The 17,986-nt window shown below is 41.9% G+C and overlaps 1 protein-coding gene across 2 annotated transcripts in view; it reads right to left on the bottom strand.

The window, feature by feature from the left end:
- Positions 1-1,134: 1,134 nt before the first annotated feature.
- Positions 1,135-17,986, bottom strand: part of LOC139415258 (centrosomal protein of 128 kDa-like) — a 46,899-nt gene continuing 30,047 nt past the window's right edge. Inside the window, exons 18-25 of one of the 2 annotated variants that reach the window (XM_071163224.1) lie at positions 17,862-17,921; positions 17,471-17,663; positions 10,595-10,644; positions 9,828-9,851; positions 5,048-5,125; positions 3,610-3,723; positions 2,579-2,687; positions 1,135-2,279 (exon numbers count right to left, since the gene is read on the bottom strand). In XM_071163224.1, coding sequence (XP_071019325.1) covers positions 2,149-2,279; positions 2,579-2,687; positions 3,610-3,723; positions 5,048-5,125; positions 9,828-9,851; positions 10,595-10,644; positions 17,471-17,663; positions 17,862-17,921 — 759 coding nt within the window. In that variant the 3' untranslated portion in view covers positions 1,135-2,148. The remainder of the gene's footprint in view (positions 2,280-2,578; positions 2,688-3,609; positions 3,724-5,047; positions 5,126-9,827; positions 9,852-10,594; positions 10,645-17,470; positions 17,664-17,861; positions 17,922-17,986) is intronic. The other variant, XM_071163223.1, reaches the window with a different exon arrangement.

Here is a 17,986-nt window from a genome sequence, read left to right on the forward strand (position 1 = left end):
TGTCTCCCAGGTGGCTTGTGGCAAACTTTAAACGACACTTTTTATGGATATCTTTAATAAATGGCTTTCTTCTTGCCACTCTTCCATAAAGGCCAGATTTGTGCAATATACGACTGATTGTTGTCCTATGGACAGAGTATCCCACCTCAGCTGTAGATCTCTGCAGTTCATCCAGAGTGATCATGGGCCTCTTGGCTGCATCTCTGATCAGTCTTCTCCTTGTATGAGCTGAAAGTTTAGAGGGACGCCCAGGTCTTGGTAGATTTGCAGTGGTCTGATACTCCTTCCATTTCAATATTATCGCTTGCACAGAGCTCCTTGGGATGTTTAAAGCTTGGGAAATCTTTTTGTATCCAAATCCGGCTTTAAACTTCTTCACAACAGTATCTCGGACCTGCCTGGTGTGTTCCTTGTTCTTCATGATGCTCTCTGCGCTTTTAACGGACCTCTGAGACTATCACAGTGTAGGTGATTACACACAGGTGGATTGTATTTATCATCATTAGTCATTTAGGTCAACATTGGATCATTCAGAGATCCTCACTGAACTTCTGGAGAGAGTTTGCTGCACTGAAAGTAAAGAATAATAATGAATAATTTTGCACGTCCAATTTTTCAGTTTTTGATTTGTTAAAAAAGTTAGAAATATCCAATAAATGTCGTTCCACTTCATGATTGTGTCCCACTTGTTTTTGATTCTTCACAAAAAAATACAGTTTTATATCTTTATGTTTGAAGCCTGAAATGTGGCAAAAGGTCGCAAAGTTCAAGGGGGCCGAATACTTTCGCAAGGCACTGTACATGTGGTCCGAGGTGTGAAATCTTATGTGCAGAACATAGGACATTAATACAATAACTCGAAATTGAAAGGACACAGAACTTTCTAGCAACTTGTTTTCACTGCACAGCAGATATGTATCGGCTCTTCTGAAGTACAGATGCATTTGGTAAATGTAAATTGAAGCTGAAATAAGGCTGGAGTGGCCATATAAACCTACAAACATAAGCTCATGCTACGAGTCATTTTCTCAACAGATGGACCAAGGCAACAGTGATTGACATACCATAGAGACTTAGGAGCCTAAGGAAACAACACTTCATTCTGAAATGGATGAGACCAGAGCTCAGGCGAAATGATCCTTACAGATCTGTGGAGATTTGTTTATTGCATATATTCTTTTCTACAATTCATAAAAATATACATATATTGTGCTTATTGGCATTTTTCTTCTTCACAAATAATAAAAAGAAGACGGTAGTGGTAAAAACACTCATAAAAACAAAACTTGTGACTTGTCAAGTCTGTTGACAATAATAATAATATATTGCTAATGCATAGGCTACATGAAGTTAGAAAGGCAGCACCACTTTCACAGAATGTCAGCATAAATATAATCATCACATCTAATCTGTTCAGATGAAACATATTGGCATGATAACAGCAGAGTACAAAACCTGTCACAAAAAGGTCAACATTGGGGCTTTAAAACAGTGTTTTTCAGAGAAGTGTTTTGAGTGTTGAAATACGTATAGAAATGTAACGTTAGTATGACCTGTTGGAATGTTGACCTACATTGGCTTTATGACTGGTTTTTCAATCTATTTTCAGTCAAACTTCATGTCTTCTTTAAGCTGTGCCTGCTTTCTTTGCACAAGGTAACATTCAATGAAAAATCTTCATAAATATCAGTTTATAAAGAAAGCTGCAATCGTCTTTCACAGTGCTAAATTTGGTGGTTCTCTTATAAGATACCCCAAGCGATGTGCTATGAACCTTCCACTAGGTTTAACCCTGCTTTTCTTATCACAATCGCACTTAGTGTGTATGCTTGGCTTCACGCTAGCTGTTTTCTAGGTTGGCTGCTAGTCACGCAGCTTGGGAAGGGTTGGCTGTTTTTTGGTTGAGGTATTGACGGAAGACTGTTGTGGTGATGCTTTGCAACCACGGTACTGCATAGAGATGGGTGTCGATTGTACTGTCAAGTAAGGCATAGAGTTAAAAAGAGGGCCCACCACTATCTTTGCTATTATCGCCTCTATGCCCATGTTAAAACGCACTTCCGTGTGAGCCCTCTATCCAACTATTTTAATGAAAAGCTTGTAGATGAATACATGCATGTAACCAGTGTGAATCCCTGATGGTGGGCACTATGTGTTACTGTTGCGGTGGTCGGAGATGGAGTGAGGGTGGGCCCCGTTGACAGCAGGAGAGGCTCGGCGGTTCAGAGAACGGCTATAGTCCAGGGTGCAGTCTGGAGAGGCCAGGTGTTTGTGTGGAGCTAAGGACCACAGGGAGAAAGGGAGGAGTTACAACACTGAGCACAACCTATTAAGAGTCATGTTTTACATTTTTTGTTACAAAAAAAAAAGAAAGAAAAAAAAGGAACATGTTTTAGGGCCTTTTATCGCAATGCTTCTTCACAGAGCTTCTTCACATTAGAGTCTGAGACATCTGAGTGATTTAGCAGGCGCGCTAACAATCAGCGCAGTCGGCTGAAGTAGGTAAAACAACCACACATCACAATCATTGCACTCTTCGAGAGGAGACGAGAGGTGAACATTGCGGCTGTGTACTCACACGTGGGGTCAGTGAGCATGGAGCTGGTGAGGAGAGCGCTAGGGCCTCTTATGGAGGAGGAGAGAGCAGTCAATCGAATGCTCTGCGTTGTAGCGTCCAACCTGTCATCCTGGAAGAGGGTACAGTCTTGAGTACACACACTGCAAACTGGCATAACATCCAACCTTATGTGAAATGTATTCTGAGCAGTGCTCTTTCAGTCTTTGTCCTGGGTGAGCCAACAGGGTGACCAGGGTTTTGTTCCAGTCCAGCACGACGGATTAAACTAAGCAACTCGTCTTCGAGCTTTTGATTAGTTGATCAGGTGTTAAAATGCTGGGCTGCAAAAAAGCTCCGATCTGTGTTCATCCTGTGGGTCCCCAGGACCAGCGTTAAATGAGAACGGACACTATCAGCATTCTGTACTGAAACAGATTGCCCCTAACTGCAATCAAAGTGAAAGCTAAGTAGATGAAGACTTTTCTTTATTCTACTTTCTTTAAATGAACTCCTGGTGGGCGCCATGCTATTAGGCACTAATGCAATCAGCACTTATGGATCAACACGGGAGTCATTTGGCGTCGCAGCAGAGTCGTCTGACAGATTAATGCACTTTAAGAAGTGGCTTCGATGTGGCTGCTGTGTGTGTGTGTGGCTGCTGTGCGGGCAGAATAGACACACTGATGGGAATCTGCTGTCAACAATGCAATGATGTTTCTCTGTTGGCCGCTTGAGAAGATAAATATGATGATTAGGACTGATTGGAAGTTACTACCCTCCGTCTCACTCTGTCAGTTATGTTTGCCAACATTGGCTTGGAATATTCATACTAAATGCAAATGCCAGTTGTGGACCGACGATACACCAGTGTACTCAGAAGGTGTCATAGGCTGGATGGCTCTGGGAGTAAGAGTACAAAGTACTCTTTCAACAGGCCAAGTGTTGAAATTGCAGGGTGGCAAAGTCTCGTTTTGGGCATTTCTAGGTATCATAAAGCTGATATTTGATGTAGCATATACATAGAGTGCACTGTGGGTAATGTAGTCAAGTACCCTGCACTCCTGTATCTGTCGTTTGGACTCATCCAGCTGGTTCTGCAGGACTCCAACGATCTCTTTGTATTTAATGTAACGTTGTTCCACCACCTCCTTCTGCCGCTGAGACTCCTATATATATATATAAACAACATGGAGATAGTCAATCACTACACAAACCAGGCACGAAATGGAACTCATCTCAAAACCGGTTTGGAGTTGAAGTTGCACAGATCTAGGATCAGGTTAGAGAGACACCTAGGTTGGTGTCATTAAGATTCAGAAGAGATCAAACACATAGAGAGACCCGGGCCGCAGGTCTCCCTTCTAGACATATGGGTCGTTCCACCAATTAGATGCCGTTTGAGTCGTCTAACTTGGTGGAAAAGTTTGATTTCACCTCATTTTAACATTCTGTCATAAACAAAAAACACTTTTTTCCCTCATCTCAAGAGGTTAAATAAAATAATGACTATAATAAGTCCTCCAGAAAGTAATAGGGTTGATGACTACATTTTAAAATCAGCCATGGAAGCTTGTTGTGTGCAACAGGGAGGGGGCAATTGAATGTAAGCTTCAGAAAGAAATGTAAATTGCGAAAACAAATTCTAGCGTGTCTATCTATGGGTAACAGGGTTGACGTGTTGTGCTTGACCCACTCAGTTTCCCACCACAAAACATGAGAAAATGGCCAAAAAGTATAGAACCAGTTCACCTGCTTTTACACTATGAGGTGTTCAATGTCTCTTTTTGGGAGAGAAAAAAAATACTACAAAAGGAATAGTTTCACCATATTAAAATGAGAGTTCAGTTCACGTAACAGGGTTAACCTCGAAGGGATACATGGGGATTTTGGCAATGAAGCCCTTTATCTACTTCCCTAGAGTCAGATGAACTCATGGACACCATTTGTATGTCTCTGTGTCCAGTGTGAAGGAAAATGGTATCCACAAGTTCATCTGAATCTGGGTAAGAAGATAAAGGGCTTCAAAATCCTGATGATTTATTTACCTGAAAATAAATCACTAATAAATAATAATCTTCAGAAATGACTTTGTCAAAAGCAACAAAATAATTAGGGCTTTACAATGGTGGTGGAAAATTGGGAGAAATGTTGGGGTTAAGTTGGTTAAAATCTTCCTAGAAGTCACAGAGGTAGCACAGAGGGACATGTCAAAATGCAGAATTTTGTCATTTTAGCGAGTCTTATTTTCATATCAGATTTATGGAATTTTCCATGTGGTCTATATTAAAGGGCACTTCATTTAACATAACAAACTTTAAAATTCAATATTTGTGCACAATTTCTACTTAAAATATCAAAAGGGATGCAAAAGGCCCTCATTTCGTGGAACAACCCATATATTCAGTACATCCCAGGTCTCCCCAAAAGGCCCTCATTTCGTGGAACAACCCATATATTCAGTAAATCCCAGGTCTCCCCAGTGAGCCTCACCTCCAGGTCTTTGAAGTTGTCCAGGAGACACAGCTTCTCAGGGACTGACTCCAGGTGATCCACCGCCAGCCTGGTGCTCTGAATAGATAAAGGAATAGAAGGAGGTTAATATGCTGCACATTAGCTTTACCCACAATACAACACAGCAAGGTGCTGTATCCAACTACTATTCATGTCAATTCAAAAGGCCTTATTGTACTGTCACACAATGTCCTAAAAAAGCTCTGACAACGGCAGTAGGCTGCTATAAGTGGGCACGGCAGTAAGTGGGCACGGCAGTAGGCTGCTATAAGTGGGCTTAAATGAACTAGTGATACTAGGAAAGTGCAGTGTGCTGGTATATATTTCTGACACAGTACATGCACAGTGGCTTCAGAAAGGATTCACATCCCTTGACTTTTTCCACATGTTGTTGTGTTACAGCCTGAATTTAACATGGATTAAATTGAGATGTTTAGTCACTGGCCTACACATAATATCCCATAATGTCAAAGTGGAATTGTGTTTTTGGGACATTTTTACAAATTAATTAAAAATGAAAAGCTGAAATGTCTTGAGTCAATTAGTATTCAACCCCTTTGTTATGGCAAGTCTAAATAAGTTCAGGAGTTTCTATGTGCTTAACAGGTCACATAATAAGTTGCATGGACTCACTCTGTGTGCAATAATAGTGTTTAACATGATTTTTGAATGACTACCTCATCTCTGTACCCCACACATACAAAGACCAGGGAGGCTTTCCAATGCCTCACAAAGGGGACCTACTGGTAGATGGGTAAAAATAAATTGCAGATATTGAATATCCCTTGGAGCATGGTGAAGTTTTGAATTACACTTTGGATGGTGTATCAATACACCCAGTCACTACAAAGATACAGGCATCCTCCCTAACTCAGTTGCAGATGAAGGAAACTGCTCAAAATTTTCACCATGAGGCCAATGGTGACTTTAAAACAGTTTAGAGTTTAATGGCAGTGATAGGAGAAAACTGAGGATGGATCAACAACATTGTAGTTACTCCACAATGATAACCTAAATGACAGAGTGAAAAGGAAGCCTGTACAGAATAAATAATATTACAAAACATGCATCATGTTTGTAAGAAGGAGCTAAAGTAATACTGCAAAAAATGTGGCAAAGCAATTCACTTTTTGTCTTGTGTTATGTTTGGGGCAAATCCAAAACATTAATGAGACTCTCCATATTTTCAAACATTGTGGTGGCTGCATCATTTCATGAGTATGCTTGTAATCGTTAAGGACTGGGGAGTTTTTCAAGATAAAAATAAACGGAATGGGGCTAAGCACAGGCAAAATCCTAGAGGAAAACCTGGTTCAGTCTGCTTTCCACCAGACACATGACAATAATCTAAAACACAAGGCCAAATCTACACTGGAGTTGCTTACCAAGAAGACAATGAATGTTCCTGAGTGGCAGTTTTGACTTAAATCTAATAATATAAATCTATGGTAAGACCTGAAAATGGTTGTCTAGCAATGATCAACAACAAATTTGGACAGAGCTTGCAGAATCTTGAAAAGAATAATAGGCAAATGTTGCACAATCTAGCTGTGGAAAGCTCTTAAGAGACTTACACAGAAAGACTCTGACAGCTGTAATCGCTGCCAAAGGGGCTTCTACAAAGTTTGACTCAGGGGTGTGAATACCTACGCATTTCATTTTCCATCAATTTGTTCCAAAAACAGGTTTTCATATTGCCATTATTTGGTATTTGTGTGTAGATGGGTGATTTTTTTTAAAAAATGTAATGAATCCATTTTAAATTCAGGCTGTAACACAACAAAATGTGGAATAAGTCAAGGGGTATGAATTCTTTGAAGGCATAGGTCTACAGATAGACAGCATTTGCAAGATGACAATCGAAGTAGCTCCACTGACAATCTGTTATACGAAGACAAAACAAAAAGCAATTGTCATCTAGGGTTGTATTATTATTGCCACATCATATTAGACAGACAGGTCTGTATTGTAATTCCATTCTATTCAGACAGCGGCTTCGTCCCAAATGACACACTATGCCCTATATAGTACACTACTTTTGACAAGTAGTACACTATGTAGAGAGTAGGGTGCCATTTGGGACTCCGGCCTGTATGTTTTTGTGACATTAAAGAGCTGGGGCTGTTGGAGAACATTACACAGACTGCTCCGCTGATCGCCGCGGTAGAAATGTAAACGTGAAACCCCGCTCACTGCCTGATGAATCAGCTACGGTATGCGCACACATGCTGTAGAGTGCATTCGGAAAGTATTCAGACCCCTTGACTTTCTCTACATTTTGTTACGTTACAGCCTTATTCTAAATTGATTAAGTAGTCTTTTCCCCTCATCAATCTACACACAATAGCCCGCAATGACAAAGCAAATACTAGTTGAGAAATTTCTGCAAATGTATATTTAAAAAAAAAAGGAAATAAAACATTTACATAAGTATTCAGACCCTTTACTCAGTACTTTGCTAAAGCACCTTTGGCAGCGATTACAGCCTGGAGTCGTCTTGGGTATGACGCTACAAGCTTGGCTGCACGTGTATTTGGGGAGTTTCTCGCGTTCTTCTCATCAGGGTTTGGCTCTAACATGCACTGTCAATTGTGGGACCTTATATATATATATATATATATAGACAGGTGTTTATTATTTTTTTTATTTTACCTTTATTTAACTAGGCAAGTCAGTTAAGAACAAATTCTTATTTTCAATGACGGCCTAGAAACAATGGGTTAACTGCCTGTTCAGGGGCAGAACGACAGATTTGTACCTTGTCAGCTCGAGGGTTTGAACTTGCAACCTTCCGGTTACTAGTCCAACGCTCTAACCACTAGGTTACCCTGCCTTTCCAAATACTGAATTGAATTTATTACAGGTTCACTCCAATCAAGTTGTAGAAACATCTCAAGGATGATCAATCGAAAAAGTATGCACCCGAGCTCAATTTCGAGTCTTATAGCAAAGGGTTCTGAATGCTTATGTAAACAAAGGTATTCTGTTTGTTTTTTAATAAATTTGCAAAAAAATTCTAAAAACCTGTTTTCTGTTTGTCATTATGGGGTGTTGTGTGTAGATGGATGAGGAACCATTTTTATTGAATCCGTTTTAGAATAAGGCTATAACGTTAACAAAATGTGGAAAAGGGGTCTGAATACTTTCCAAATGCACTGTACATACACACACAGGTCGATACCCTGTGCCACAGTGGTGTAGCAGTAAGCAGGAATGATCTGAATGGATGGGCTTCGCAGGTTTTTTTATTAAAGCTAATTGAAGTCGAGGCCGCTGGCCGCGACACACAATTGTGATGGATAGAGAGAGAACACAGATCGCTTCATAGCTTCACAGCCCATAAATACTCTTAGGTCAATACGGCCTTTCGGTATCCCTAACGAATGTGTCTGTCGGTTTGGGTTGACGTGACATGGAGCGGGTGATAAAGGATGTTTGAGGTGGGGTGTTTACATTCTCCTGCCTGGGGTCAATGTTTGTTGTTGAGTCAGTGGACCCTAGTCAGTGTCTAATGGTCCTTAGAGCGTGATCATGTTAGCTTTATGGTGATTGAATGATGCTCAGCGCTTCTATAAAAACAATCACTAACAATTTACATTCTTCAACTTAGGAGTCAGAGTTTACAAATAACTTTCTCTAGTTTGAGTCCATTAAGCTATCAAAAGGGAAGCCATATATCTGTTAATACGTTTTGTTGGCTATGTTGAAGGTAACACACTCAGTAGAATGGCCTTACTGAAGAGCTCAGTGACTTTCAACATGGCACCGTCATAGGATGCCACCTTTCCAACAAGTCAGTTGATCAAATTTCTGGTCAACTGTAAGTGCTGTTATTGTGAAATGGAAAAGTCTAGGAGCAACAACGGCTCAGCTGCGAAGTGGTAGGCCACACAAGTTCACAGAACGGGACCGCCGGGTGCTGAAGTGTAGTTCAACACTTACTAGAGTTCCAAACTGAGTCTGGAAGCAAAGTCAGCTTCAAAAAATGGGTTTCCATGGCCGAGCAGTCACACACAGGCCAAAGATTACCATGCGCAATGCCAAGCGTCGGCTGGAGTGATGTAAACTCGCCGCTATTGGACTCTGGAGTATTGGAAACGCGTTCTGTGGAGTGATGAATCACGCTTCACCATCTGGCAGTCCAACGGACGAATCTGCTTTGGCGGACGCCAGGAGAATGCTACCTGCCCCAATGCATAGTACCAACTGTAAAGTTTGGTGGAAGAGGAATAATGGTCTGGGGCTGGTTTTCATGGTACGTAATAGGCCCCTTAGTTCTAGTGAAGGGAAATCTTAATGCTACAGCATACACTTACATTTTAGACAATTCTGTGCTTCCAACTTTGTGGCAACAGTTTGGGAAAGGTCCTTTCCTGTTTCAGCATGACAATGCCCCATGCATAAAGCGAGGTCCCTACAGAAATGGTTGGTTGAGATCGGTGTGGAAGAATTTGACTGGCCTGCACAGAGCCCTGACCTCAACCCCATTGAACAGCTTTGGAAGGACTTGGAAAGCCGACTACGATCCAGGCCTAATCATCCAACATCAGTGCCCGACCTCAATAATGCTGAATGAAAGCAAGTCCCCGCAGCAATGTTCCAACATCTAGTGGAATGCCTTCCCATAAGAGTGGAGGCTGTTAGAACAGCATAGGGGGGACCAACTCCATATTAATGCCCATGATTTTGGAATGAGATGTTCGGCGAGCAGCTGTCCACATACTTTTGGTCATGTAGTGTATAAACAATTAAATCTTACCATCTCCAGATCCAAGATACGATCCTGTGAAGACAAGAACCACAGTTACTTATTGTTTAATGACCAAGAGACGTGTATGAGTGACTGAAAGCGTGTCAAAGCTTAAACCACTAAACAGTGAGTCAGCACGGCGTGTGTATTGCCAATAAACAAGCAACAGGGGACGGAACAGAAGAAGCTGTGGAGAACACGCTTCTCTCTCTCCTCCCTCTCATCTGGCTCCTGAGTGATGTTGGTTCTCTAATGATGCATAAGTGATGCGATGCATCTTATCGGCCTGTCACTCATCCATCCCCACACCTGCTAGATTCCCTCCCTCCCTCCCTCCTCCCCCCGTCCTGTGACTGCGCTGGCTGTTGGGTGGCAGCAGTGTGTGGTTGAACTCGACTCCTCATTCTTCTTAATTAAAGGCCTGGCTGGGTCTGAGGGGACTGATTAATTATAGCAGGTGCACACACACGTACAGACACAGATGGGCCCCAGTACACACACACATACAGACACAGATGGGCCCCAGTACACACACACACCACTTTGAGGAGAAAATGGAAAACACACTGTGTGACTGGACAGGACTGCCATGGGGTTTAGGACGTTATAGCTGGATTGGGGATGGTGTGTAGTGATGTTTAATAGAAGAGAGAGGAGGCAGTACTAGTACTATAACAGGGTACTCTGTCTGAGGGGGAGTCTGTGTGTTGTGGCCCTGGACAGCAGGCTGCATTGTTCAGACAGAGGAGCAAGGCCAACATGGGTTTCTGGCTCACCTGAAGACTTCTCATCTCATTTTCCTTCCTCCGAGTCTTCTCCAGGAGTTCTTTAAAGAGACAAGCACATGAATAATTACCATCTAATATAATATTCACATAGACAGAGGCATTTGGGACCCACAGCCTTAACACCTTGACTAGCCATGCTATCAGTGGCTATGAAACTTTTCCTATTCTGAACAACCTTGCTGTCAGTCTCAACACCTCCCTAAACTTGGTCAAATCAAATAGATTGCTGTGATTGCTGCTCATTGGTCTCCCACTCCCTGCTGTCTGCTGTCTTGCTGAGCTGAGAGCTGAGCAGGCTGGCTGGGAGAGGAGGCTGCTCCCAGCTCACACATTCAATATTCAATCACTAGGCATTGGATGACTGCTTTCTACCCTCGTCCCTCTGTCCCTGCCCACCTCTGTCACTCACACTCACACACACTCCACCACGTGCCCACCCAGCCGGAACCCCATGCCGCCACCTCTGGAATACCCAAACAGCCACTGATCCACTTGCCAATCTCCAGATGGCACCAGCGAGACTCTGGCAGTCTAAACGGGTCTAAAGACGACGTGCCACATGACGTGAGAGAGAAAGTCAGACTGCCAAACTGCCTTCTCTCGCTCACTCAGTCTCTCTCCGTTTAATCTTAACGTGTGGAAGTCAGTTGCTGAGGCAAGACCTATAATCCAACAGCTATCTACCACAGACTGGGTTTTAGTAAATAGGCAGGTGTTAAAAGTTAGACCTTACGCAAGAGAAAGAGTTCCTCTGAAAGGTACCACAGCAGTGTTTAAGAAGGCAAAAGTTCCTCTGAAAAGGTACCACAGCAGTGTTTAAGAAGGCAAAAGTTCCTCTGAAAGTTACCACAGTAGTGTTTAAGAAGGCAAAAGTTCCTCTGAAAGGTACCACAGCAGTGTTTAAGAAAAGTTCCAAGGCAGACGTTTTCATCTCAATGTCAACTGTGATGGTTTTCAATTAAAATGTTAAATAAGAGACAAAAAAAATCTTCTTAGCAAAGAGCAATTTCGGAAACAAAACTAGAACTGTCTGGGAATGGCTTGAGTGGAGAAGGGAAAACTGAAAATGATTAGCTAGTTTGGAACTCTTATCGGTCTATTAACCCATTTCAAAGTCTTTTTAAACAGCTCTTACACTAAAAGGGCATTATCATCATTGTCACAATATTATTCCAACCTCAGTGTGTAAATATATATAAACTAGAGGTCGACCGATTAATCGGAATGGCTGATTAATTAGGGCCGATTTCAAGTTTTCATAACAATCGGGAATCGGTATTTTTGGACGCAGATGTGGCCTATTTTTTTTTTACAACTTTATTTAACGAGGCAAGTCAGTTAAGAACACATTCTTATTTTCAATGACGGCCTAGGAACGGTGGGTTAACTGCCTTGTTCAGGGGCAGAACGACAGATTTTTACCTTGTCAGTTCTGGGATTCAATCTTGCAACCTTACAGTTAACTAGTCCACTGAATTGAAACTGAATTGGTCCACCCACACAAACAGTGTGGTGAAGAAGGCGTAGCAGCGCCTCTTCAACCTCAGGAGGCTGAAGAAATTCGGCTTGTCACCAAAAGCACCCACAAACTTTTACAGATGCACAATCGAGAGCATCCTGTCGGGCTGTATCACCGCCTGGTACGACAACTGCTCCGCCCACAACCGTAAGGCTCTCCAGAGGGTAGTGAGGTCTGCACAACGCATCACCGGGGGCAAGCTACCTGCCCTCCAGGACACCTACACCACCCGATGTCACAGGAAGGCCATAAAGATCATCAAGGACAACAACCACCCGAGCCACTGCCTGTTCACCCCGCTGTCATCCAGAAGGCGAGGTCAGTACAGGTGCATCAAAGCAGGGACCGAGAGACTTAAATCAATCTCAAGGCCATCACTGTTAAACAAGGCCACCACTAACATTGAGTGGCTGCTGCCAACATACTGACTCAACTCCAGCCACTTTAATAATAGAACAATTGATGTAAAAATGTATCACTAGCCACTTTAAACAATGCCACTTTTATGTTTACATACCCTACATTACTCATCTCATATGTATATGTACATACTGTACTCTATATCATCTACTGCATCTTGCCATCTTGATGTAATACATGTATCACTAGCCACTTTAAACAATGCCACTTTTATGTTTACATACCCTACATTACTCATCTCATATGTATATACTGTACTCTATACCATCTACTGCATCTTTCCATCTTGATGTAATACATGTATCACTAGCCACTTTAAACAATGCCACTTTTATGTTTACATACCCTACATTACTCATCTCATATGTATATACTGTACTCTATACCATCTACTGCATCTTGCCATCTTTATGTAATACATGTATCACTAGCCACTTTAAACAATGCCACTTTTATGTTTACATACCCTACATTACTCATCTCATATGTATATACTGTACTCTATACCATCTACTGCATCTTGCCATCTTTATGTAATACATGTATCACTAGCCACTTTAAACAATTTGATTTGATTTGATTTCCAACGCTCTAACCACCTGCCTCACGAGGAGCCTGCCTGTTACGCGAATGCAGTAAGAAGCCAAGGTAAGTTGCTAGCTAGCATTAAACATATCTTATAAAAAACAATAAATCAATCATAATCACTAGTTATAACTACACATGGTTGATGATATTACTAGTTTATCTAGCGTGTCCTGCGTTGCATATAATCGATGCGGTGCGCATTCGCAAAAAAGGACTGTCGTTGCTCCAACGTGTATCTAACCATAAACATCAATGCCTTTCTTAAAATCAATACACAGAAGTATATATTTTTAAACCTGCATATTTACCTAAAAGAAATCCAGGTTAGCAGGCAATATTAACCAGGTGAAATTGTGTCACTTCTCTTGCGTTAATTGCACGCAGAGTCAGGGTATATGCAACAGTTTGGGCCGCCTGGCTTGTTGCGAACGAATTTGCCAGAATTTTACGTAATTATGACATAACATTGAAGGTTGTGCAATATAACAGCAATAATTAGACTTATGGATGCCACCCGTTAGATAAAATACGGAACGGTTCCGTATTTCACTGAAATAATAAATATTTTGTTTTCGAGATGATAGTTTCCGGATTCAACCATATTAATGACCTTTCTGTGTGTTATTATGTTATAATTAAGTCTATGATTTGATAGAGCAGTCTGACTGAGCGATGGTAGGCACCAGCAGGCTCATAAGCATTCATTCAAACAGCACTTTTGTGCGTTTTGCCAGCAGCTCTTCGCTGTGCTTCAAGCATTGCGCTGTTTATGACTTCAAGCCTATCAACTCCCGAAGATTAGGCTGGTGTAACTGATGTGAAATGGCTAGCTAGTTAGCGGGGTGTGAGCTAATAGCGTTTCAAACGTCACTCGCTCTGAGACTTGGAGTAGTTGTTCCCCTTGCTCTGCATGGGTAACGCTGCTTCGAGGGTGGCTGTTGTCGATGTGTTCCTGGTTCGAGCCCAGGTAGGAGCGAGGAGAGGGACGGAAGCTATACTGTTAGTTACACTGGCAAAACTAAAATGCCTATAAGAACATCCAATAGTCAAAGGTATATGAAATACAAATCGTATAGAGAGAAATAGTCCTATAATTCCTATAATAACTACAACCTAAAACTTCTTACCTGGGAATATTGAAGACTCATGTTAAAAGGAACCACCAGCTTTCATATGTTCTCATGTTATGAGCAAGGAATGTTAGCTTTCTTACATGGCTCATATTGCACTTTTACAACACTTTGTTTTTGCATTATTTAAACCAAATTGAACATTTTTCATTATTTATTTGAGGCTAAATGGATTTTATTGATGTATTATATTAAGTTAAAATAAGTGTTCATTCAGTATTGTTGTAATTGTCATTATTACAAATACATTTTTTTATATATTTTTTTATTAAAATCAGCCGATTTTTTGGTCCTCCAATAATAGGTATCTGTGTTGAAAAATCATAGTCGGTCGACCTCTAATATAAAGCACAGGGAAATGGAGTTACCTGAACTTAACCAATTGAAAAGTAAGAGGGAGAAAAGTACACTGGCACTGGCAGCAACTGTCAGCAACCAAAAACTTCCTCTGAAAACTTCTGAAGTAAGTTACGATGATCAAAAACATGAGGAGTGCACCCAGTGAACCGTATATCTAGATAGAACAAATACATCTAAGATGTGTTGCTGTTCGTTCCTAATGAGAGAGAACATTTCCAGATGGTCCAATTTAGTTTTCTGATGTTTTGTACCAAATCGCGCCAAAGATATTGTAATGAAACAGCCAGGGAGCAGGTCTCGAACCCTCGACCTTCGAGCCCGAGGTCCGACGCGCTATCGACTGTGCCGCAAAAGCATGCTCGAGCAAAAGAGTCGATTTCCGCGATTATAAACCCAGGTTTATAACACTACTCCATCCTTTCAAAGAGCGCTAGTTTGCGACTTTACGTTTTACAGGAACGCGCTCACCGGCCAAGCACACGCACTGTCGTGGATGTGAGGTCCGATCACTTCTGACACCAGTGTAATGAAACAGGCAGGGAGCAGGTCTCGAACCCTCGACTTTCTAGCCCGAGGTCCGGCGCGCTATCGACTGTGCCGCAAAAGCATGCTCGAGCAACAGAGTCGATTTCCGCGCGTATAAACCGAGGGTCGTTACAATATACAGTTACCAGACTCTTTCCCAAGGGGAAGACAGAGTTGGGGGTTAGACAGCATCATTGTAAATATGAATGTGTTTTTAACTGAATTGCCTAGTTAAATAAAAGTTTAATAAAAATAAATACAAATTACTATGGTGTCTAGGACCCACAATGTAAGGGCTGGGAATTGCCAGGGACCTCACCACACAATATTATCACGATACTTAGGTGTCGATACGATATATATTGTGATTCTCACGATTCTATATCTACTGCTATTCGATACAGCGATTTTATTGTGATTTGATATTCCAAACATATTGCGCACTATATGTCTGCTGCAGCGAGACAATAGAGAGCATGAGAAAATTAAGTTTAGATAATTCAGGGAAATAAAAATGCTGAAAACATGTTGGCTCGCTATTTACATTTTAGGCATTTAGCAGATGCTACTATCAAGAGTGACTTTACAGGAGCAATTAGGGTTAAGTGCCTTGCTCAAGGGCACATCGACAGAATTTTCACCCAAGCTCCGTTTCCATTGGCACTAGAAAGTCAGCTTTGTGGGCTAGCTCAAATTGCGTTTCCACTGCCTCCAGAAATGTGAAATTATGGCATGTTGCTAGGTACCCAATATGTGACTGTTATGCATTTTCAGAAATGAACACAAATTAAGAACTACAGACAAAAACAAGGACACTCGAGCAGATAGAAACACAACCATAATGAGGCTTGCTACATGTCAGACAAATCATTAGCAACCGTCTAGATGGAACAGAAAAAGCCTGGCTTCGCTAATGTTGCTAGCTAGCAAGATGTTGATGAATGTAATTCACCCTCACCATGCTGTAATTAACGTTAACCCAAACTCCAACCATTGCCAGCCAGACTCAGAGCCACGTATTTAGCTTAATTACTTAATTTAATTACTACCTTGCTGGCCATGGCGTTGCTTATTAGCTAGCTAGCTAACCAAGCGAACTAGAAGACAGGTTTGATATGATGTAGCTAGCTAGCCTTTCAATACGACCTGGCCAGCTATAATTCCTGCTAGCTAGCGAGCTTGTTTCAAGCTGATTTGCTAGCTAACGTTAGGTAGCTACCATTAGAGGGCTGGCTATTCTCATAAATAAATAATAATAAATATTTATTGTGTAGCACAAAAATGAATCAAGGATCATGCTATGGTGATAATTCGTGTTATGTCTGACTACTGCAGTACTGCTTGCCCATGTGCTTGCTAACAGCCACAAGCCCAGACGACCTAGCTAAACCTGTTAGCATCCAGCAGTGATCTGCTGGTGGTTGCATAGTAACGGCGTTACCAACCAGAATTCTAATCAAGTTGTGAAACCGGGCTGCGCTGGCCCTGGTTTCCCTTGAACCAGCTCGAATTTGGCCCTAATTTTAAGTGCCAGTGGAAACGGCACTTAATAGTCTAGTCGGCTCGGGGATTCGAACCAGCAACCTTTCAATTACTGGCCCAACGCTCTTAACCGCTAGACTATCTCCCTATTTAAATAGAAGATGGAGAACAAAGTAGCTGTACGATGAAAATGACCACAGTTTTTGCGCAGATACAGTCGATTAGCACTAGTTAACGCTACCTAGCAAAAAAAAAAAGTGAAGTATTGATATAATATTGTCCAAAATAACATAGCGATTCGTAACCGTAACTGAGCCCCCCCCCCCACAATGCCACGCTGTTCCAGCCAGAGCAGCACAGCACGTCTGCATGAGAGAGACTGGTTGATTAGGTCTTTGTCTGTCAGTCCTTCAGTCTGTGTAGAGGAAGGAGGGAGCTCAGAATTAGACAGAGGTTCCCCTGGTTGTTGTGATGAAACCTGCTCTGCTGGGTCCCCCTTCTCTAACTCATTATCAAGAGTTTAGTTTAGAAACTGGGAGAGAGAAGAGCTTCCCTGTGTGGATGTGAATGTGTGGGAGGAAGAAATGAGAGGAACAAACCAAGTGCATTTGCAGAAATTAACACAAATGAAGAACTACAGACAAAAACAAGGACACTCAAGCAGATAGAAACACAACCATAATGAGGCTTGCTACATGTCGGACAATTCATTAGCAACCGTCTAGATGGAACAGAAAAAACCTGAATGAGCCCATATTGCTGCTCTTAAACTGATGTATGGGAGCTTTAGAAGTTGGCCCTCAATCAATGAATCAATGAATCAATCGGATCCAGCCCTACCTTTCTTCTCTGTGCTGATGGAGTGCAGTAGTTTCTCCTGCTGGTCCAGTCTCTGTAGCAGGGCCTGTCTTTCAGAGTCTCTGCTCTGTCTCAGTCCTTTCAGCTGTTCTCTGTCCTGCTGGACCTGCCGTCGCAGCTTTCTCTCTCTGGCCTCATGGACAGACACCTCCTCACATAGCCAACGCAGCTTGGTCTGGAACGAACGAACGAACGCACACACACACACACTTCATAATGCAGTCATACCCACAATGTCACACACGCAGGTTGTTTCTCAGTCTCTCACATTCACACCCGAAAAAAACCTGATGAATTGTCGGCTTCTCCCAATAGCGACAGGTGGGTCAATGCTTTGAAAGTATCTCCATAAAAGATGGATAATGTAGTGTACCTTAGTCTCAGCCAACCAGCGATGAGGGTCTTTCTGGAGTCCAGGATTGAGGGATATGGCCTAGACATAACAAAGACAGTTAGTTCTAGAAGTTTGGAAACCATCATGATTTGAAGGTGTAGAAA

The sequence above is a fragment of the Oncorhynchus clarkii genome, chromosome 8 (assembly GCF_045791955.1).
Source record: "Oncorhynchus clarkii lewisi isolate Uvic-CL-2024 chromosome 8, UVic_Ocla_1.0, whole genome shotgun sequence".
NCBI classification, from domain to species: Eukaryota; Metazoa; Chordata; class Actinopteri; order Salmoniformes; family Salmonidae; genus Oncorhynchus; species Oncorhynchus clarkii.